Below are 21,282 nucleotides of genomic sequence, written 5' to 3'. Positions count from 1 at the left end.
AGACTTGGGAGGTTGGAATTTGACTCGTCGTAAGGCTGAATCCAGGACTCCTACACTGCTGTTGCTGAGTGAGGCGTCAGTCATTTCCCCACGTCACAACAGGGTGACTGTCCTGCCGGGAAGGGATTGCCGATGTTTGTTTTCTATTTCTTTTCCTGTTAAATTACTGTACGTTTTTCCAGCTAAAAATCCTCTTGGCGCTTCTCTGTTGGCTTGCAGGCTGCACAAAGGCTCAGGGCTCAGTGCTTGGAGGATGAATTCCTCCTTCTCAGAATATTCTTGTGGATGTTCTCCATCCAAAGCATGGCACAGATGGAATGAGGTTCTGTTCCTTGTCGTTAGCAGAGAGCAGCATTGCACCTCTGCTTAAAATTTCTCTTCTTGTGTGTGCATTTATAAAAACAGCCAGCGGTGACTTTGTTATGGATCACCCCAAAACCCGACGCAGAAATGATGGAAAAGCCATTATTTTCACATTTGAAAAATAGCTTTTGAGTAAGCACAGCAAGAACAAAACGTGCAGTAGTAAAACCAAGCGTCCGCTCAATTTCAAGTAGTTATCCATAGCACAGCAGAGAGGTATAGAGTATTTGCAGTGAGAGTGGTGGAAAATTCTTGTTTAGTGGAGATGGCAGTACGTGTGGCTGTGCTGCATCAGAGAGGGACACTGGAGAGGAATTATTTTTCCTCTCTTGCTAATCTTGCCTGGATAGGATGCTTTCTGTAGGACCGGCGTGAATTTACACCAACCCAAACTAGAAGGGTTCTGAGCTCACACTGCTGATCCATGCAAAGCAGTTGTCAAATTCTTTATCCTGTGGCAAAGGGGGTGGAAAACTTCCTCTTTGTTTTATGAGTTGCCAGTGATGCTTTGCTATTTGCCTGTGCGCTGTGGTTTGGGTGCTGCTGAGCTCCCTGGGGTTCTTGCTGCTGCAGCACCTGAGGAGCTGCCTGCCAGCCCTGCAGGCAGGAGTTATTCCTCCGGATTTCTTCAGAGAAGCAGTTGCTATGCAGCCTTGTTTATTGCTGGCATGTGACACTGTTTGCTGGTGGAGCTAACGCACCTGGCCGGGCGGGCCGTTCTCCTCCTGGAGGAGGGGGCTGCCTTGCCAGATGGCTGTCCCAGCTTCCGGCTTGGGAAACGCAGGCTCTGGAGCACCAGAAATCCTTGTTGCCTTGTGGGAGGTGACCTGCAGCAGGGATTTGCATTTCTCAGGGGGATTACGAGCTTCTCGGCATGGAGCGAGGTTGGCGAAGTGAAGGCCGCAGCTGTCTGTGAAGGAGGTTGGTGAGCAGCCCGGGCTGCTTCCTGCTGTGGTGGGAAAGCAGCGTGTGGGGTGACAGATAGAAGAGGGGAGGGCAGGCCAGGCAGGAGCCGCTGAGCAGCGGGGTGTTTATGACAAGGAAGCCACTCTTCATATGAAAAGGGTCAGTGTGATTCCTGCCACGGCACGGCAGCAGAGTGAGAGCCCCCACCTCAGCTCAAGCGCAATATCCCCTCTTTGCTGTGCACAGGAAAAGGGAGAAGTCCCTGCCCAGCTGCTCCAAATGGGCTAAAAGCACAGACTGCACTCGTGGTCCTTCTGAGGCTCATGCTGTTGTTTTCCAAGTAGAACCAAGGGAGGTCAAAATCAAATCTGCTTTCTGAATCAGTCATCGCTGAGGGTTAGGGCACGGTTCTGTGGCTCCTGGTGTGCCTGCTTGTCCCTGCAGGGTGGTAACCAAGTCTGCTTTGGACAGTGGTTTAAATTGCTGTGTTTCACTAAGTTGAACCTTGGCACCTCTCCTCAAAGGGAGTAGAATTCTGTAGAAAGGAGTAGAATTGTGGGGTTTTTTTGTCTGTTTGCTTTTTCCAAGCAGAGAAAGAAAGAGAACCTTGCTGAACTTACTGGCTGTCTGGTCCTAGAGACATAGGTGAACAAACTTTCCTCCAACTTAGCCTCTGTTTTCAGAGAAGATTATTCCAGGAAGAACTGGATCTGTGGAAGGTATAGGAGGGTGAGAAGGGAAGATCTACAGCCTGATGCACCTTGTGTTCCTTTTGGGGTTCAGAGATGCTGGCCTGCTTCAGCTACAGAGCAGGGCCGGACCAAGATGTGAAGGGCTGAGATATGAGGACTGTCTGCTCATTATCACAGCTGTTGGCAGGTTACTCTCCCTCCATTTCTTTCTCTCTCTGGAGAGAATATCTTTGCCTCTCTTCTTTCCCTTCCTTTTCTTCCCTCGCAATTTACCAAGCTGGGGCCCTGCTGCAGGGACCACAGCTGTGACAACAGCAACAGCCTCTTGCACTTGTGCAGTTCTTGTCATGACAAGGACCTCCTTTTTGGAGAAGCTTCCAAGCAGTTTGCAAAGCTTTCAAGCATCGTGTTCATATTTCAGCTGGAGACGCTCACCTGTAATAACTGAAGTTGACTTATTCAACTTCACGCATGCAGGGGTTGCGTTTAGAGTCTCTGTTTTCCTGATCTTAAGATTGACATTTTGCTGCAGGCTGGGTGGCAAGCTGACAGCAGAGCTCGCACTGCTCCTGCACGCTTTTCATCCTGTTCTTCAGCTTTGTTCACTTCCAGCAGCAGCCTGTAGAGATCTTGGAATCCAAATGCTCACGGAGTTAGGTGACATCTGGTAGCTGAGGTGAATGGAGACTTTAAAAATGTCATTGATGCTTGAAAGGTGGACTTAGATCCTGAACATGATAGAGGGGTGTTTAAGTGCCCTAAGGACGGGGGAATAAAGTCTGAGCAGTGGGAACTGTTGTGTTTCAAGGTTCGTACAGCACTAAGAACAGCATTAGGACTTAGTGAAATAGATACAAGAGTAATAAAATGGACAATTAAACCCATCTCATTAGAGCCTTTGTGCTCCCAATGCTTGTTACTCGCAATGAAAAATTTCAGTACGTAACTCGGATCCCACAGTGCTGCTGAATGAGATTGGTTCAGATCATTGAGAATTTCCCTGCCTGGTGGTTATGCAGAACAGGACAGAACCCTTGGGATGCTCCTTGAAGCTACCTTGGATTTATACAGGCGTCCGTGACAACCTGCCATAGTTAGAGTGCTTGCACTTGTTTGTGCCTTTATGAAAGATGCAGGGAACAGTATGGGAGGCCTCACAGGGAGCAGAGCATGGGGCAGAGGGTGTATTTTAGTGATCCTTTACTACTGAAGAGGCAGGGATAGGGCAGGAGAACACTCTGCAAGGCACTGGGGAGACATGCCTGATACTTCCAAGGCAAATGCAGTCAAAAGAAGCCAGTGTGATGTCATGTGATGAGCAAAGCCCTGCATGGGCTCAGGACCCTGTGGTGCCAGAGTTGTAGCCAAAGCACTTCCATAAAGAAAATCCTTCTAATGCTTTTGGTCAAGGTTATGCCCAAGGCAACGAGTCGGTGTACTTGGCTCCTTGCTACCTCATTGTGTCTAACCGGCACAGGAGCCCACAGATCAATCCATCACCCACTGCTGGGGAACTGGCACTTTTGGCCACAGCACCAACAAAGGCCATCACAAACGTGTGTACAGTGCTCACATAACCGTGGTGTCCAGCAGGACACCTCATTAGAGCTGGAATGAGGGTTTGTTCGGGTGTGTTTAGAAGGAGTTAATGAGGTTTGGCATTCAGAGCAGCTTATTTCTAACTCTCGATTCGCTGCCCTGGGTAAGCTGCTGCTTATGGTAACTCTTGTTTCGTGGCTGAGCAGCCCTGCTGTGCTGAGAAGCAGCCCAGACAGGAGCTTTGGACAGGGGCACTGAGTTTGAAGACCTTCCAAACATGAGGTGAAGGCAGAACACATTAAAAAGGCAACGTGTGTTTGCTGTGCTGGGAAGCCACCAGAGAAAGAGGTTGTTAGTTAGGGGAGACGGTAATGATAGTATTAAATAATCTCTATTTTCATTTACTGAGTGCTAATGATCCAAAGAAGCTGAAAATCCCAGAGGATGTGTTTCCTGTGGATTAACCCAGCGGAATGGCAAGACATACAGTTATTGTATAATGAAACTTCACCAAGGCCTGGAGCTGCTCAGATGCATTCTTGCTCCATTTTGCTCTTCAGAAAGCCAGTTTTTAGCATATTATTTACACAATAGTGAACCACTGGCACTGTTCTCTGTACAGATAATGGCACGATCTTATTTTGAGCTTCTCTCATCAGTGGCAGAAGAGGAATCCTCCACATGAGGCTGCAGGAAAATTGCTCTTCCATTATCATTCCAGACTTTGTGCGGTCTTCTGTCCCTTTTATCCCCCTCAAAAAAAAAAAAAAAAAAAAGTGACCTTATATAAACATACATTTGGGGTTTTCCACAACATGTAGTTGGCCTGAATTGAGAATTCTGCCCTGAATTGAGCCAATTAGGCCTCTGGGGCCATAAGTAATGCCCTTCCCACTTCTGTTAACATGTAGGACAGCAGCCTGACCGAAGAACAACACTGAGGCATGGAGATACTGGCCTCATGTTGAGTCACTTTTATTGCAGCCTATGTCAGTGGCAAGAGGGAGCCTCCTGTCCTAACTATAAGGTGCACTCATTTCTGGTACGTACTGCTCTCTCTTGGGTATTTTTAACACTTGCAGCAACAGAGCATGCTCAGCTTCATTTCGGAGGTGATCTCAACCAGCCAAAAGTGCCACTGATGTATTTTCTAGATATTCATCCTACACGACGAAATTAAAGACAGTATACCTTAACGCTGCTTTGTGCCCTTGTCCCACTCACAGTGACACCTCTCGTTCCTTGTTTTAATGTGCACAGTTTGAAATAGACTGAGATTTGTATTTTAGGGATATTTAGTGTCTGGCTTTCACTGAAAATAATGGGAGTCAGACTCTAAAGACCCTCTCAGCATCTTTGTTCCTTGACCTTAAGCTGTCTCTTTGAATTTACGTAGTATAACAGAAAGGTTTAAAGTCAGAAATGGATTAACAGCTAACACCAGTCTATCTGGAATTGCTTGCTTTATTCCAGATGAAGCCATTGACAGCTTTGGAGGAGATGTAAATGTGTTGGGCAGAGGATGGAGCTACAGGGCCTTGCTGCTTATATGAGCATTTCCTACTGTAAATTGCTCGAGGACACCATTTTATCTGATTGTAAGTTTGACTGATGGTAGGGTACCTAAAGTCCTTGCTTGGACATTCTTTGTCACTTGTTTTAAGCTCACAGAACGCGATAATAGGTACCTGCTTTTTTTCTCCCATCAAAAGCAGAGGTGTTCTTTCCTGCTGTAACAGTTTAACTGAGCTGTTTGTGATTGATCCTCCTGGCTGCACTTAGCTACCGTGCAGTTGCCATTCTTTATACAGAGCTTTATAGGTGTCTATCAGTGGATTTGAAAAAGCAATTCCCATTGGCATCCTTCTGTTCCCACTGACATTTATAGGAATTTTACTGCTGACTTACCGTGCTGACCTTTCATCCTAAGGTATGCTCTGCAAAATGCCCTTTTACCTCTCTGGTTAGGCTGTAAAAAGTAGGCCAATACAATTAAAGAAGTCAAAGCTTTATACGGTGACTGAAGCCTCTGCCAGAAGGTGAAAAGAAATCTCCAGAGCTTTGAAGTGAAAGCAGCCAAACAGGTAAGGAAATAGACCACAGGAGATGAAGCTGCAAAGTGTCGCTTTTTGCTGTAGTACTGCACAGGTGGGCAAAGAGTGGACTTTTTACTGTTGCATATCCTGCGCCCTATTATACTGCCTACAAGATCTCTAGTCCTGTGGGATGTACACTTGCTGGTGTTAGCAGGTCAGGCGGTTTCTGGACAGCTGGCATCCCCAGTTATGGGTCATGCTACAGGCTCAGGCTTTCTGAAGTGTCAAGAGGTTGTTTCAACTGCTGTCCTCCTCCATTTCCCAAAAGGCAGCAGATCTGGAAGCATCTGGCTTGTGGGTTACTCGTGGATGTGTCATAAAAGCTGATCTAGTCTTTTCTACTCCTTCTCAGATGGGACAGGGGTACACACCAGTCTGATGACCATGTGCCCCACTGTAAATGCAGGTATGCCTGTCTTAAAAAGGGAAGCCATCCTGCCCCTTAATTTTTTTTTCCATTATTCGTTGTTCTTGGTGTAGATCAACTTCAACGTTACAGTTCTTTGTCACTGAATACGTGAAACTATGAAGCTTCAGTGTGTGGTGCCAGGTCCGACAGCAGTGAGTGTGGTGAGAAACTTGTCTTGGCTGCCATGCCCACCCAGCCATGGGGACAGCAGCTGCTGGGCTGCAGTTACACTCCCTTGCTATGCAGTCAACAGTCTTCTTCCAGTACTGGGCTGTGTTTCTGGCAAGATGTAGAAAATGCAGAGCCTGAATGCGTTTTTATGGTGTTTTAACACCACCTGGCTTGAGCAGTTTCCTACCATGTTCCACACATGACACCACAGGGCAAGGGTGATGGCTGCCAGCTGTACTAGCAGTGTCCTTTTTCCATGCAGGCTCCTGATGCTGCAAAGGACCCCAGTGGCAGCTGTGTCAGGCCCAGTGACAGGCACCACGTGCAGCCTCTCGCCTGGACGGAGCCTATCGTCCCCCCATGGCAACAGAAGATAATTTTGCAGCAGGTAAAGGGCTGCAACAGATGACATACCTCTAGCTCTGCAGCCAGGGCTTGGTGCAACCCTGCTGCTGCAGTCTTTGGAGCACGTTTGCCCGCAGCAGAGATGCTGGTGCCCAGGAATGCTGCTTGGCTCAGGGAGGCAGAGTCTCCCTACAAAGGCTGCATTCACAGTGCTGATCGTGCAGCCCTGGAGGTGCCAGCTGTGCTGGCAAGTACAGCAGCTATTCTTCATTCTGCAAGGTCTGGAGGCTGGGTAATGGGGAATACATTGGCCAGGATGAAAGGCAAGGAAACATGCTGTGCATAGCTTTGAATTTTCAGGAATAACTAAGATCAGAAGTTTTCTCTGAGCCAGACTGTGTTTCTTTTAGTTGAGAGAAAGCATCTCTGAAGCAGAGAATAAACTCCAGTAACAGTGAAACAGAGCAAGGGAGGATGTTTGGGTGAACAATTTGCATCCTACAGATGCAATATCCCAATAAGCTCATTGAATACTGGGTATGTGTAGTGCACAGTCCTTCTCTTTGGTATAGCACCTAGTGATTGTTTGTGCCCCAGTAATTTCTTTATTGTGGAGGGACAGAAGAACTAAAAAAACTGATTGGAAATTACGAAGTTTCATTTACAAATCAAACCAGATTTGTAAAGTAGCTACTCATTAGGCATCGTGGCATGAAGTCACTAAGGCCCTTGAGGTCAGGACTAGAAGTTAATATTGATATGTCAGTCTGATATGGAAAAGGGATGTCTGTTTATCTATGTATTTTTTCCTGCTCCTTCTCAAATGCTGCAAATTCACATCACTTCTATTGTCTTTATTTTAAAGCTAAGTATGATGCTCCAGTTGCTGTCTACTGTGGGAGCGTCCCAAAAGTCAAACCCAGATGCAGAGCTCTGCGGGGTGGAAGCATTGATTCAAACTTGCAGCTTTGTGGCAGCAGATGGATTACTGAAGAAGGAGGTGAGGATGGAAGGCGGTTTAATGTGTGATGGCAAACTCATCCCAACAGAAATCCTGCTTTTAGGAAGAATTGGTCTTTAGAGATCAGTCCTGGTGCTTCCGTGTCAGATCAGGTAGCTGACCGAGAGATGTGGATGATCCTGCCCTCCTCCAAAGGTGCTCTTGGAATCTCATCTCATTAGTTCATTACACTTCATACTTTATCAATGGTATGCAAATGATGACCACTGCCAGCCGTGATAGGGACTGCAGCCCTACTGGCCTTAAATTGGGCGTTGTCATGTGTTAGCAGTTCTGCATCTACCCATGCTGTTGGTGCTTGCCTTGCCATTGGTAAGTTCCAAGTTCTTTTTCTGCTTGCCTTTCAGATCTAACCTTGAGGACTGGATGGTGCCACTGGTGCAGTTTGCCTACTTGCTAAGATGCCTCTCTGCTTTGAACTAAAACACGTAGCACTGTGCAGGTCTTTACTGGTGGTGGCCACCGAAGCCAAGGACTGACATAGGAATAGTTGGTTGTAAAGCAGTGAGGTTAACAACTAACAAACTTCTTCCCATTCCATACCTAGGGGCCATCTCTTCCCTGGAGGGCTGGGGCAGCAAGGCTTGTGTGCAGGACCTCGATGCTGGGGTTGGAGGTGATCTCTCCCCCCTTCCTCATCCCCAGGAAAGGGAGGTGAGCAGTGCTGCCCTGGAAACTGCTCAGATCAAGGACAAGCTGAAGAAGAGGAGGATGTCTGAGGGCCTGTTAGCCCCACTGAGAGGTAAGGCTGGAGCCAGCCCGCTCTTCAGCAGGAGGCAGGGTCTTTCCCAGCCTAGAGAGCTAGTGCATATTACCACTGAACAGATTGCCCCTGTGTGTGCCCTCTGCAATAACCTTCCTTGCTCCATCTCCCAGGCAGCCCTCTCATTGCTGCAGGGCCATACCTGTGTGCTAACTGCATGGTGTACCAGATTTCCAAGAAATTTGTCAAACATAATATCTAGCTCCAGGTGCTTTGTGTTTGAAATGCTGCTTCTCTGACACTGCGTCTCTCTATTTTGCAGGCCTGACTGAAAGCAGTGACCTGAAGGGGGTTGCCCTGAAGCCTGCAATTTCTAGGTCAGCCTCCCAGAGGCTCCTGGTAACCTCCAAGCCCGTGCCCCCCATCCAGAACAGCCTTCCTCCCCCAGAGCCCAGCTGGATGAGCAACGGGGAGCAGGAGCTCCGGGAGGATGGAACAACAGATCATGGTGGCAGTGAAGGCAACAACAAAGAACTGACATCAGAGGTAAGGAAACAAGATAAATCACATGTGGTGGATCTTCAGGGTAGTCCTGTAGGCAGAGCTCTGAGATCTTCCTTCCCCACGGTGTGAGCACAGGGTGGAAGCTGAGCCAAGGAAGAGCTCAGGTGGATGTTGCGTTTCAGGCTGTCTTTGCAGTGTGCTTACAGCAGGCTTTGTGTCCCCAGTGTATATGAATAGGAGCACAATTCTGTGCTCTCTGTGAGCTCCGCTTGTTTTATGACCAAGAAAAACTATCAGTAACCACACGGAGCAAGAAAATATGTTTCACCTGGCCAAGCATATCCTTTTACAGTTAGTAAATACACATTTCTTTGAAGCATCTGTGGCTGTTATTGTTGCAGGCACACCAGTGTATTGGCAGCTTCTTATACCAGCTCTGGTTTAGATGCAAAAGATGTTTGCTGGAGCAGACAGCCCTGCAAACTGAACTTTGAGTTCCAAGTACAGCAATGTACTTCTGCACAGTCGCTTCTAGTAATATTTATAGGGCTCAGCAGCTTCTGTGTGACTTCATTGCTTTCTGTCTGCCTAGGGTTAAGTGATGGGAATTGGCACTTCTGGCCAGGGGAAGTGGGGTCCAGGCCCTATCCATGCGACTGGCTTTGCAGGACAGACAGGAGGTGCAATTGTTTTGGTTTTTGTCATGATGGGCACGAGAGGGCAGAAGAATAGCAGCTTTAGTATAAGGAGGAAAAACAACAGAAGGTTAGTGCACTTCATTTCAGCCCTGCAGTTACGGGACCATACGTATCCCTGACGTTAACTCTGTTGGTTTCACTGGAGATTGAACGGGTCCTAATTTGGCTCTTTGGCCACGAGAAGAATGATGGGGTACTGTGTAAAGGTATTCTGCTCCCACCACTGCCCTTCTTAGTTGTGGTGCGGGAAGCTTGCAGGGGTGACGTTGCCAAGCTGAATGATTTCAGCAGGCAGAGAGCCCTTACAGAGTGGCAGGGTAGGGAGCTCTGCTGAACCTAATAAATGTCAGTGAGCCCGCAGTGATGAATTGTGTGGGATCTGGAGAGCACATTAGCATCTGGACCAAAAGGCTGATAGGGGAATGTTGAAAGGGCAGCAGCAGAAAAAGAATTATGGCCTTGAGAAAAGCAGGTTTTGACAGTATGCAAAATGACTTTGTGGGGACGTGGCTGGGGCTCAGTAATGGCTGGCGGGCGCCTTTGGACAGCACGAGGATAACAATCTAAACCCATTTCAATGCCATAGGAAAGCTAATAGAGGTGAGACCACCCCGTAACATCCTCTCTGCCAAGCAGATTGCTGCCACAGAGGTGAGCAAAGGAGGAGAGCTGTCAGCAGCATGGGATGTGGTCCCTCCTTCACCACTTGACTTTCCATTGCCCATCCCAGGCCAAGACATGCCAGCAGTTTGACTCATTTTTTCCTCAAAGTCTTAGGAAAGAGTACAGCTAAACTGCTTGTGGCATCAAGCAGGAGAGGTGTGTGCTTGGGCTGAGCACTGCTCTCTCCTATTTCCAGGCTTCATTGCAGCCTCTGTACTGTGGTGACGAGGAAAGGAAGAAGTCACTGGGGGTGGCTTTGATTCCTCCCATCCCCAAGTCAGCAAGACCATCTGACGGGGATCCCAGCAGCACTGAAATGCCTCTTCCAAGCTCACAGCAGCTGATTTCTCAAGAGCCCCTGGAGATGAGGTAAGCCAAAGTGTCTGCCTCTGGTATTCTGTTCAACTCACACATTCCATGAGGTTATTTTCCACAGCTGACTCTCCAATGTATTTGTACAAACTAATGTGTATTCACCAGACTGTGTATCTATAGTGAACCAACATGTCAAACCCAACATCATACCCTTTAAAGAGCAGGCAGGGGAGATAGAGACAGGACTCCTGAGGAACTTAAGAGCAGATGCTCTGCTGGATTCTGATATTAATTCACTTTTTAATCCTTGTGATGCCGTTTAGGAGCTGTACTATATAGACCTGAATCCAGCATCTGGTTTCGTGTGTGAACTTTGCCAATATCTACACCTGTAAGAAACCAGTATCTGTACCTGCAAAAATATGCCAGGGCAAATATTAGCTAGTATATAGCTGCCTACCAAATTCAGGTGCTGCTTTTGTAGCTGTTGCTCCTAACTTCTCTTTGTCTGGGTCTTCACTGTGAAGTGAGAGCAAGGATAAATCTGATTTTGGATGTATAGTCCTATAGAGTGCAATATTTACCTATGGTTTTAAGATCAAAAGGGCAAGGTGCTAGGGAACAGTTACAGGGCTGTAAATGATGGACAGATGCTGGGTATGCATAGGGAAATCTAGCTGCCAACTTTATCCTCGTTGTAACCATAAATAAGGAGTAATAGAAACACAGTTCCAATTAAAAAACTTCAGTATAGTGCTTAAGGTGCAATCTGAATACATTAAGTACCAGCTGAGTTGGAAGAAAACTCTTCCCTCTTGAAAGAACAGGAAGGTGTAATACTACTCTAATGACAGAGCTGTGGTATTGTCATCTGTACCAAGATACTGCTATCAGTTTAAATCACAACCCAGCGAAGTTAGACTTCTGCTGCAGTGTAGATGTCGCTGTCCCTCTGTACAGACTGAAGACTGACTTAACATCTTCAGAAAGGTGTCTGTAAAAGTGAGAGCCACTTAGCTCCAAAAGAGAGACAGCAGAATTGGATCTTGAACGCCCACACTGAGGAGTCTGATTCCTGCACTTCAGCTGGAACTAGATGTTTCAGTTGGAGCTGTGTGACTCTACAGCTTGAAAGTTTAATGGCAGTTAATGAGCTTTTCATATCACTGGTTTTATGGGTTGCACGTCTTTCCTCACCAGAGTGATTTTGCTAAGAAACTTTTCCTCCTTTAAAGCTAACCCTCTCCTTTCTCTCTCTCCTCATATATTCTTTTCTCCTTGATTTTCTTAAGGCCAAGATCAGGCAGCAGGACAGAAGAGAAGACCCCTGCGTCTCTGGGTAGGTACAGGTCATCACTATCCTAAAATGAACACGACAATCCTGACCTATGGTTGGCACTGTGAAATTCTCATTGAAAGCCATCCTGTAACTTTTTGCTTTCCTTATTGTGCTCAGATGGCTACTCCAGAGCCCTGCAATTGGGAGAATGTGCTCTGATGATCCAGTGAAAATTACTCCAGCAGGGAGTCTGAATGGCAGTAGCTGGGGGGGTACTCTGGCATCCTGGAGATGTACAGCAGGAAAAGAAATTCCCTCAACCTTTCCACATTGTGCTCTTTCCTACACTTATGGTTGTGTTTTTTTTTGATCTCCCTGAGTGCTCTCTCATGGTCCGAAGATTAAAAGAAATGAGAAATGCTCCCACTCATTCCACCTGTGCTTGGAGGAGGAAACCTTCACTCAGAGCAGTTTCTCATCCTGAACCAAACCCTTTTGAGATCTGAAGTAGATTCACAAACATCTCACGTTATTACACTGGAAGAAGTCGTGAAACCTTATGGGATAAGAAGTCCTTCTGAGTTTTCCATTTAAAGATGAAGGACTTAAGTCAGTGCAGTGGTTGTCTGAACTCAGCCTTCCATCCTCTTAAAACACAAGTCTAAATCAAATGCTGACTAATGAACAGAAGCTTCCTTTTTTTGCAACTAATTTGCCTTAAACGAAATAAGCTATGTTTATTATTATGAATATCTTTCCCTACTCTATCTGCAGTTGTCAGTTCTGCAAATTCAGGCTGGGTTAGGAGATGACTGTTGGCTGTTGTTTTTTCCCTTGCATTATGACTAGCAATAAAAGTTCTGCAAGATGAAATAAGGTGTCAGTTGCATCTGTGTTAGCCAATACTTCTAAGTTGAAAACCTCAATGACACCATTGCTGCTGCTTTGCCATCTGTGAGCTTGGAGTGATGAGAGAGATGAGAGTTTAACAAATAATTCTGCTGATGTAGAAGAAGAGATAAGATTCACTGGTCTCTCAGCTTGGTGTTAACTCTGCCAAATAACGAGCGTACGCTGTAGCAATGATTACTTTATTGCTGATATGAAGCTAGGATGCTGAATGCAGCTAGGGAGAAGTATTGCTGAGTAAGTAAGGTGACATTTTTGGTGGATACATTCTGGACTAGAAATGAGCTATATCATTAAGCTATCTCTCTTTCTCTCTCTCTCTTTATTATCAACCTGGCCATTCAGCAGGGGAAAAAAGTCCTGATTTAAAAAAGTTATTCCTTTTTTTACTACTTGGCTATTACATGATTTTATCATCTGTGAGGCCCTGTAAGGAATGATTAGTTCTCTGAGTCTTAACAGCTCTGTTGGAGAGTATTTCGGAATGAGATGTACTGTACTATTCCCCATAAGAGAATCAGCCTTTAGTGAGACCACCCAGAAAGTGAGCTAATCTGCTACAATTTATTATGAAACTCCTGGGGGAAGAACTAATGCAGCTTTGAGAACACAATTCTATTTTTGGTATGACTCTAGCCATCTCAAGTTTTCCTTCAGATGACCTCTAAAATATTCCGTAAATACCTCTACGAAGGCCTATAGCTATCAAAAAAAAAAAAAAAAAAAAAAAAAAAAAAAAAAAAAACCAAGAAAAAGAAAGATGCACTACAATGAAAATGGTTAGGAACAGATAAGAGGCTTTTTGATGAGGACAGTCTTCATTTCTCTTCTCAAACACAGCTGCTTACCAGGAGCTGAGGCCTTTGTCATTCAGTAGACTTGAGTTTGGCCAACAGGAAGTACAGTTTTGCTTCTGTATGTTATGTGCCTTCTCATATGCAATGCATATTCATATCTCATCAGAACTCCGGACTCCGGAACCCATCTTGCCTATTCCCCAGCATCGTGTTGCCTGTAGCATGAAGTCTGTGAGGCATGCGTATGAACCCGTGCCCCCATTGGCAGATCTGCCCCTCAGCCAGGCCAAAGAGACGGATCACCTTTCAAGTCCTCGCCTTCTGAAGGACGATGACTGGAAGGACAGCAATGGAAGGGTAAGGGCTGTGGGTAGGGGCGAGCAGGCTTCTTTTTCAATGTCAGTGACCACTTCAGTGACAAAATGTCACTGAAAATCATCATCTTCCTCTCTTGTGGAGAGAGGCATTTGTTTTTGCTGGTGCAGAAGATGCTGGTTGAGAGATGGTGCTAAGACGAAGAAAGAAGCATTATTCACCTACGAAAGCCCATTCAGTGCAGATCTAAATGGTAGATTCAGTTACACTTTCAGCGAACATGTGCAACGTGTGTGCTTGGAAGCAAATATCGTAAAGTTAGGTGTAAGCAAGATTGCAAAAGAGTAGTTTTCTTTTGTTACTTTACTTGCTGTATCTCATTAACTGTTTTACTCTTCATTTTTTCATTTCATTAAGACCAATATTTCTCAAGGTGTTTTTTTTGTGTGTGTGTGAATCCTCTTCTGGACACATGGTTTTCAGGGAGCAACTGAGTTCCTCAGGAGCAGAGAACGGAGGAAGAGCTGTGATTACTGGCTGTGAGTGGCATTTGCTCTCCTGCCATGGCCTGTAGGAGCCGAGCTGTCTGCCCTCTAATAACGTGGGCTATGCTTTGTGGGGCACTACTGTAGTCCTCTTGGTTTGAGCAGGACGAAGCAGCGTCTGGAACCAGTGGAAGGATTTGGAAACAGAGAGTTATAGACCATTGGATATTACTGTATGTTGAGATGAGGAAATTTTCTGAAGCAATTGAGATATTTGTGGAACTGCATTAAAGACCGTGACGCTGAAGCACTGTATTCCTGATGAGGGGTCACGTGCAGTTTGTGCATCTCTCTTCGTGCTCATTGATGCATTTCTTCTACAACCAGATCCATATCACCATATCCAAGTCTGCTCAGGAGAAAATGCGCCAGAAGCAAACAAGAGAGATGGAGCTTTTGCTCAGAGAGAGGGAGAAAGAGAGAGCAAAGGAGAAGTCATTGCAGTTCTCCACTTGGAGCGCTGACCCTGGGGGTGTGGCTGGAGAAGGTGAGTGGTTGCTATAGCTGTGGGGCTTTGTGTTCACTTGTTTACTGTTTGCATAGTGTTGTAAATATCTCTGAAATCAAACTGGAAGGCTGTTTCACTTACATCTGAGTGGAATTTAGAATATGATTTATTTCTGTTTTCCAAAGAAAATTAAAGAGGCATGAAGTGTCTTGCCTGCAGCCCATAGCGAGTCAGTGACAGAATATAAATAACTTCCCCTCCTTCTCCTGCCAAGTCTTGCGGACTGTATAAGTCTTGCAAATGACATTTGGGCTTCAGACTTCTCTAATTGAGAGTAGCTTACAGGAAAGGTGAATGGGTGAGTCTGAAAGCTTCTTAACTAAGCTGCAACCTGGAACAGCAGAAATTGGACTATTTCCAATTAAAAGGCAAAAGGAAGTTATTGCTCATGTGATAGGAGAGATTATTCTGTTCCCTGCCCCCCCCGCAGAGGAGCTTGCATTGCTGAGCCATGCTGGAGCCCTTAGCAACGCTCACGTTTTACCCACATGAATGCACAGCTTTGCTGACTTAATTGCAGCTGATAGGCTCCGACTGTCCTGCAGCATGCTTTACCACGAGTGCTGCTGCAGTGATCTTAACAAGTCAGCACCCAGCCCAAGGGCACCAGGCAAGGTTATCTGCTCTTCTTGCTGCTGCTTTGTGAAATGCTGGTATGGAGTGCTGAGGTGGGAGGCCCAGAAATGTAGCTTCTGTATCCAGCCTTTGAAACAGGAAAACAAAGGAAGGGCAGTGTGGAGTTTTCTTCATTTCTGAGTGAAGAGTATCACTGCATTCTGCTATCAGTGCAAGGTTTGCGTGCAAAATGTCGTGCTTGGAACAACAGAACAGATTGTACCCAACCCCAACAACAATTCTAGCCATTTTCAAGCCTGCAGTCACCCTGTCCAGCGTCCTATTCACAAGGTGCTTTTCTGTCTCTGCAGACTTTGGCTCACCGCACATCAATGGGGCACTCTCCATCTCCTCCAGCACCAGCAATGCGTGCAGGTCAAGCATTGGTGCCACGCTGAGGAAGCGGGTCAACAGGCCCTCCTTGCCCAGCATCCCTGTCATCAGCCAGGACACCAGCTTCCCACGGCACTCTTCAGGTGAGCCTGCTCTGCTGCAGCCGCCACGCTAGCTCTTCTCTCCCACAAGGAGCACATACTGCTTGTACCCCAAACACAAGTGGGACCTCAGGTCCAAATCCTGTCCTGTGGATTGAGAGCAAGCTTGCTTTGAAGCCACTCCAGCTCAGTGATACCGGAGCAGCTGGTCCTTATGGATCCAGTGGAAAGTTTAACTGAATAAAGCGGTGGTAAAGCCTTAACCTCATACTGAGAGTCCAGAATATAACACTGGTGCTGGGTTGAGCTAGTAGCTTAAATGGGTAGGCAGCTATACCTGCAGGGCTAGCACTGTGTACATACATGTACCACTGCAATCAGTTAGCACTATCACCTATAGTGATAGGTCAAGAGGGAATGGTTTTAAACTGAAACAAGTTAGATTTAGGTTAGATATTAGGAGGAAGTTTTTCACCCAGAGGGTGGTGACGCACTGGAACAGGTTGCCCAAGGAGGCTGTGGATGCCCCATCCCTGGAGGCATTCAAGGCCAGGCTGGATGTGGCTCTGGGCAGCCTGGTCTGCTGGTTGGCGACCCTGCACATAGCAGGGGGGTTGAAACTAAATGGTCATTGTCGTCCTTTTCAACCCAGACCTTTCTACGATACTGTCGTGTCCTCTGCCTATGCCAGCTTTTCTACTGTTGCAGCAGCTAACATACATGAGAGGCTACTTGGGGGTCCCAGACTGCCTGCTACCTGCAATAAATATGCAGCAGATGCTGAATGCACAGAGATTCTCATTTCTGTTTTGCATGTAGCCTACCTTGTTGAATTAAGAAAAAGGGAGCTAGGAATCATAATTCAAATGGTATTATTCTAAAGGTGCTACTCATTGATTTTTTCAGAATTGACCAGAACTAGCCTGACATGACTCTCCATTCATGTTGAATATGTACATCTATGTATTTGTACAGACATCACTAACATCAGTGAGATCCGAATTTTGTCCCATCAGAGCATTTTTGAGAAAACTGCTGTTGATTTTACAGTTCCTCTATCCTCCGTGTTTTGTAGAACACACAAGGAAGCTTAAATATTCTATAAAGTCCACGTCAGTTCATCTGGGTTCTATGCAATGCTTATACTCAATACTTTCAGACAACTCAGGTGTTTTCATCTACACTTTAGAAAATGAGCTTTTGAGAGCAAGACATGAAAACTATAAAACAGCTTTCAAAACAAACACATTTGTCATCTCGATTGATGATATACGTAGAAAGTATAACAAAAGAGAGCGTGTTTGCCAACAATTTGCATCTATATTTACATATTCCCAATTCATGTTTGGAAGGCTTTTTTTTTTTTTTTTTTTTTGGTCACAGCTATCTAGACCAGAAATTGCATTTTTCCACAAGAGAAAGCTTAGGCACGGCACAGTTTGCAAACGGGTACCTTTGATGACAAATAAATTTCACCTCGGTGTCTTCAAAGTACAACCAGTGCATACCACTGAAACAGTAAATATTCATAACGCTTGGAAAATAACAAAAGCTATAAACTGCTACTTTCCCAATAGTATATTAAAATATATGTGCACTCAGCTGCCTGCTGTCTAGAATGCTTGAAATGAGTGGAAATGGGTGCACTGCTGGATTTAGAGGGTGAGGTATCGGTTCCCCAGTGGTTGCTCTTTGGGGATTTGCCTGAGCCCAGCAGGACTCAGTGTGCAGATTTTAGGCTTACAGAAGGAGCTGGAGCCCAGTGCGGGGTGGCGGGGGGATGCTTGGGTGCTGGGGAAAGTGGTAAGCCAGGAAGCAGAGAAGGTTCTTGAAGGCAAAGCCAGCCTGTACCCATATGTAGTCTCAGCCCACAGCTTGGCTTGCAGCATGCTCTGTGGTGCTAAACCTTACCAAGGGTATGTACTGCCAATGTCTGACCCTCTGCCTACAGCAAACTCACTGCCAGCCATTGCTTTGGGCTGCCCGGAATGGGGAGAGGAGCCTGAGTGTGGGGATGCCGGGGAAACCAGACCCTTCTCTCATCCAGAGCAGGGGCTGCTGGATGCACTTGCGTGGCTCAACAGCAGTGACTGGTAAGAACCTCCTTTCTTCTCATCCTTTTTTCCTCTCAGTTCAAAGCTAACTTAGAAATGGTTTCTTTCAACACGTCTGTGGCCAGGCAGCCCACATAGACAAAAGGAACTAGTAGAGAACTTTGTAGAGAAACCTCTACAAAGCCATCACAGGGCAAAGATGTGGTGGCTGCCTCTTGCATGTCCTGGTCTATAGCAGTGCTTACAGCCACAGAAGGTCCATGCTATCTTCTAGCTTTGCCTTCTGCTCCATAAATGAAAGCTTCAGGAAAGAAAGAAGTCATGGAACAAGACAGTGTTGACACCAAAAGCAGTCCTGACTTCAGAGATTTGGAGCCCTCGGGACGCTGGCCTAGGTGGAACTGAGTAAGGAGTTCTCTCTGGTACTGCTGCTGGCAGCAGGAGAAGGCCCTTTGCCCTGGTGGTGCCTATGGGAGTTGTAATTTCTGCAAAACAGACTGAGAAGTACTGCAGAGTTACTTGACCTTTTATTTCTCTTGAAGGGCTTGTGGCAGAAGAAAAGGGGGAAAAAAAGTCTTTTAGAGTCCTTGCACTTCTAGAAACTAACTTTTCCTCCTTGCAGCTTGCTATGGGCCACACAGGGATATTTTGTTGAGAATCACTGTTTAACCTGAAATTAGATGAAAACAGGAGACTATTTCAGATAGTTTCAGATTTCAGATGGGTGTCCTTCTGATTTCTGGGTTCTGGTTGCCCCATGATAACTGTGAAAAATCTCCAGCTTTTGAAGCAACTTCCCTGAGTGGGTGCTTTGCTTTGTTCCCCTCCATGTTGCACAGGTGAGGGGCAGAGAGCTGCTGCAGGTGTGAGCAGACAAGGTCCTGCTCAGGTGCTCAAGGATCCTTGGTGCTGAGTTACCTGCCCTACAGCCCCCTAGGCCTTGACTCTACCCTGTCTCTTCATCCAGCTCAGGTCCTTCATGAACACAGTGAGGAAAGAATGGCATAGGAAATTTCTGTGCCAGTGCTTTCAGGAAAGCTGTCTTGTTTAATGGCTACAAATTAACCCTGAAACCATCTATTTGCTTTCTGGATTTACAGGTGCTTTTGATCATGACAGCCTCTGGCGGCAACTAGTTCCACTGTTTAGCTAAGTGCTGTGTGAGGAGCACCTCCCTTTGTTTATTTGAGCCAACACCCCAGTAATTTGTGAGGGTGCTGCCTTCTCCTTGGGTGGTGAGAAAAATCAATCTCTTTGGTAATTGCCTTTCAGGCAGCTGAAGGGGAAAGGACTCTTCAGCATCAGACGCTTGGCCATCTGCCACTCGGAAATCCTCCTCAGTAGACTTCATGATGTTACCTTGGCAGTTACCAAAGAGGTAGGAATATTGTTTTTAATTGGGCCCCACATACATTGCACATGGGGCATAGATTAGTTGTGTACCTGCTCATTTACATACGACCTCAGTGTCTGCCTTCGTTACTATTTTGAGATCTTAAGCCTCTAATAGCTATGTCAACTATCTATATGATCTGTCTGTATATATAGTGGTACGCGGTGTATCTGTGCCTCTCCTCTTTGAGCTAGGTGTCATTATAATGCAATACACAAATGAAGAACTCATCAGGTGATTTGCCACAGCCCAAATAGCTGCCTAAGCTGTAATTAAATGCACCTTTTGCCTCTCAGCTCCCTCTCACTTTGTCTTCCTCAGCATCCCGGGGATTAAATATAGGTATATATTTTCCAGTGTTTCCTGATGATCTCCTTCCTTTCAGTGTGCTTGTTGGTGATTTGTCCTTACCACTGACCCACTGCCTCTATGCACTAGTGATATTTTACATTGCACCCTCTGTGTTTGGAGCATCCTGGCTGTGGGATGTGCTGGGCACACAGCTTTGCAGTCCCATTGTCAAGTTAACAGAATTCTCACTCTAAGCTCCTTAGAAAAACTTGTGACAATATGTCTAACCTGGCATTTGTTGGTGGCCTGAAAAAGCTGTCTTTTACTACATGACTGCCAAATATATTAAATTTTCCTTTGCTTGCAGAACGTGGGAAGGCTTAACTCCTTTCCATGAAAGTCAGTCATCTTTAGTCCAATGTCTAATGATATTTGAGGCTTGAACGTCTGTTGTGTGGAACTCTTCAAACTTTTTATATATGCAGAACTCAGACTCTCTCACTGATAGGAGAAGACCTTAGAGCTTATCTTGTTTGATTTTGATGTTATTTTTATGTTTCTGAGGAATTTTTTTTCCTTTTTGCTTTATGCACTCGTGCAGAGACGTTGCTCAGTTTTCATTTCACTCCAGCCCCAGATTTTGCTTTCACAAGCACTCCTAGCCCTCACATTGTTCTCTTTTCTTAACAAGCACAATCAAGTCTGGCCAAAAGAAGGGCTGGACTGACCTCCAAAGCACCTTTTGAATGAAGCACAGAACTCCTTAGGTTCTTCCTCCTTTCCCTTGTGGGAGAGCTCGTTGGAAGCATGGATCACTTCAGAGCAGCACTGGAAGCTAGAAAAGCTGGTTGACACCACCTGTAATTGCATGTGGTCTTTCAGAATCCTTGAGTCCGACAGACTGAGTAGACAGAGAAGCAGATGGACTCAAGTTCCTTTTGTGAATTTTGCTGTAGACCTGAAACCGTGAACTCCATTTCCTGAGTGAGTGCTCAAATGGTGTTATGTTTTTGGACAGGAAGAAAGTGCCACTGTTCCTCTATCTTGTCAGCTCTTGTTTTTTTTTTTTTTCCTCTCAGTGAAAGGGCCTAAAATCAAAATAGTTTATGGTGTGGGCTAAGTCGAGTATTTTATGTGGAACAAAGTTTCTTAGGCCTGCAGAGTCACTGAAATTGGACTGTAAGTGGGCCTGAGGATACAAGAGAAGTTGGTGTTAGAGTAAGTTGGGTTTCTGTGCTTGTGTTCTCCGACCCTTTTGTTTCACCCGGACACAGGAAAAAAAGTGGTGTTGTTTCCTGGGACTTCTGTCCAGGGGAACGGATTTTCTTTACAAGATGATTCTTACGTTTCCCCTCATGACTTCCTCAGGTGAACAACCTCCGCTCGAAGGTGTCTCGCTTTGCAATCAACACTCTTGGAGAGCTCTTCAGGATCATGAAGAAACACATGGACCAGGAGGTAGAGGAGGTCGCTCGGGCCTTGCTGCAGAAGACGGGGGACTCCAGCGAGTTCATTCAAAAAGCAGCTGATCGATCCCTGGGGATTATGGTGGGGAGTGTGACTCCTGCAAGAGCAATGGCTGCTCTCCTGGCTGGTGGGGTCAAGTATGTGGTTCTTCTCTTAGTGATATCCTTCACCTAAAATTGTGTGCTAGGTGGAAAGGACAGGATACAGAGGGAGGACAGAAAGAGGGAAGGTTCCTTTATCCTGTATTTTC

The 21,282-nt window shown here is 46.0% G+C and overlaps 1 protein-coding gene across 7 annotated transcripts in view; it reads left to right on the top strand.

The window, feature by feature from the left end:
• Nucleotides 1-21,282, top strand: part of FAM179A (family with sequence similarity 179 member A) — a 50,160-nt gene that overhangs the window by 14,525 nt on the left and 14,353 nt on the right. For 4 of the 7 annotated variants that reach the window (XM_025148653.2, XM_040697026.2, NM_001398242.1 and 1 more), the window contains 12 exons: nucleotides 6,439-6,564; nucleotides 7,387-7,521; nucleotides 8,090-8,284; nucleotides 8,568-8,791; nucleotides 10,307-10,479; nucleotides 11,718-11,764; nucleotides 13,577-13,767; nucleotides 14,598-14,757; nucleotides 15,705-15,869; nucleotides 17,779-17,920; nucleotides 19,154-19,259; nucleotides 20,934-21,169. In XM_025148653.2, the coding sequence (XP_025004421.2) occupies nucleotides 6,537-6,564; nucleotides 7,387-7,521; nucleotides 8,090-8,284; nucleotides 8,568-8,791; nucleotides 10,307-10,479; nucleotides 11,718-11,764; nucleotides 13,577-13,767; nucleotides 14,598-14,757; nucleotides 15,705-15,869; nucleotides 17,779-17,920; nucleotides 19,154-19,259; nucleotides 20,934-21,169 (1,802 nt within the window). In that variant the 5' untranslated portion in view covers nucleotides 6,439-6,536. Of the gene's footprint in view, nucleotides 1-1,035; nucleotides 1,285-1,627; nucleotides 5,099-5,128; nucleotides 5,585-6,438; nucleotides 6,565-7,386; nucleotides 7,522-8,089; nucleotides 8,285-8,567; nucleotides 8,792-10,306; nucleotides 10,480-11,717; nucleotides 11,765-13,576; nucleotides 13,768-14,597; nucleotides 14,758-15,704; nucleotides 15,870-17,778; nucleotides 17,921-19,153; nucleotides 19,260-20,933; nucleotides 21,170-21,282 lie in introns of those variants that run through there. The other 3 variants (XM_015278076.4, XM_040697027.2, XM_046938726.1) reach the window with 3 other exon arrangements.

Source organism: Gallus gallus, chromosome 3, assembly GCF_016699485.2.
Source record: "Gallus gallus isolate bGalGal1 chromosome 3, bGalGal1.mat.broiler.GRCg7b, whole genome shotgun sequence".
Lineage (NCBI taxonomy): Eukaryota > Metazoa > Chordata > Aves > Galliformes > Phasianidae > Gallus > Gallus gallus.
This window is presented reverse-complemented; position numbering and strand designations above follow the sequence as displayed.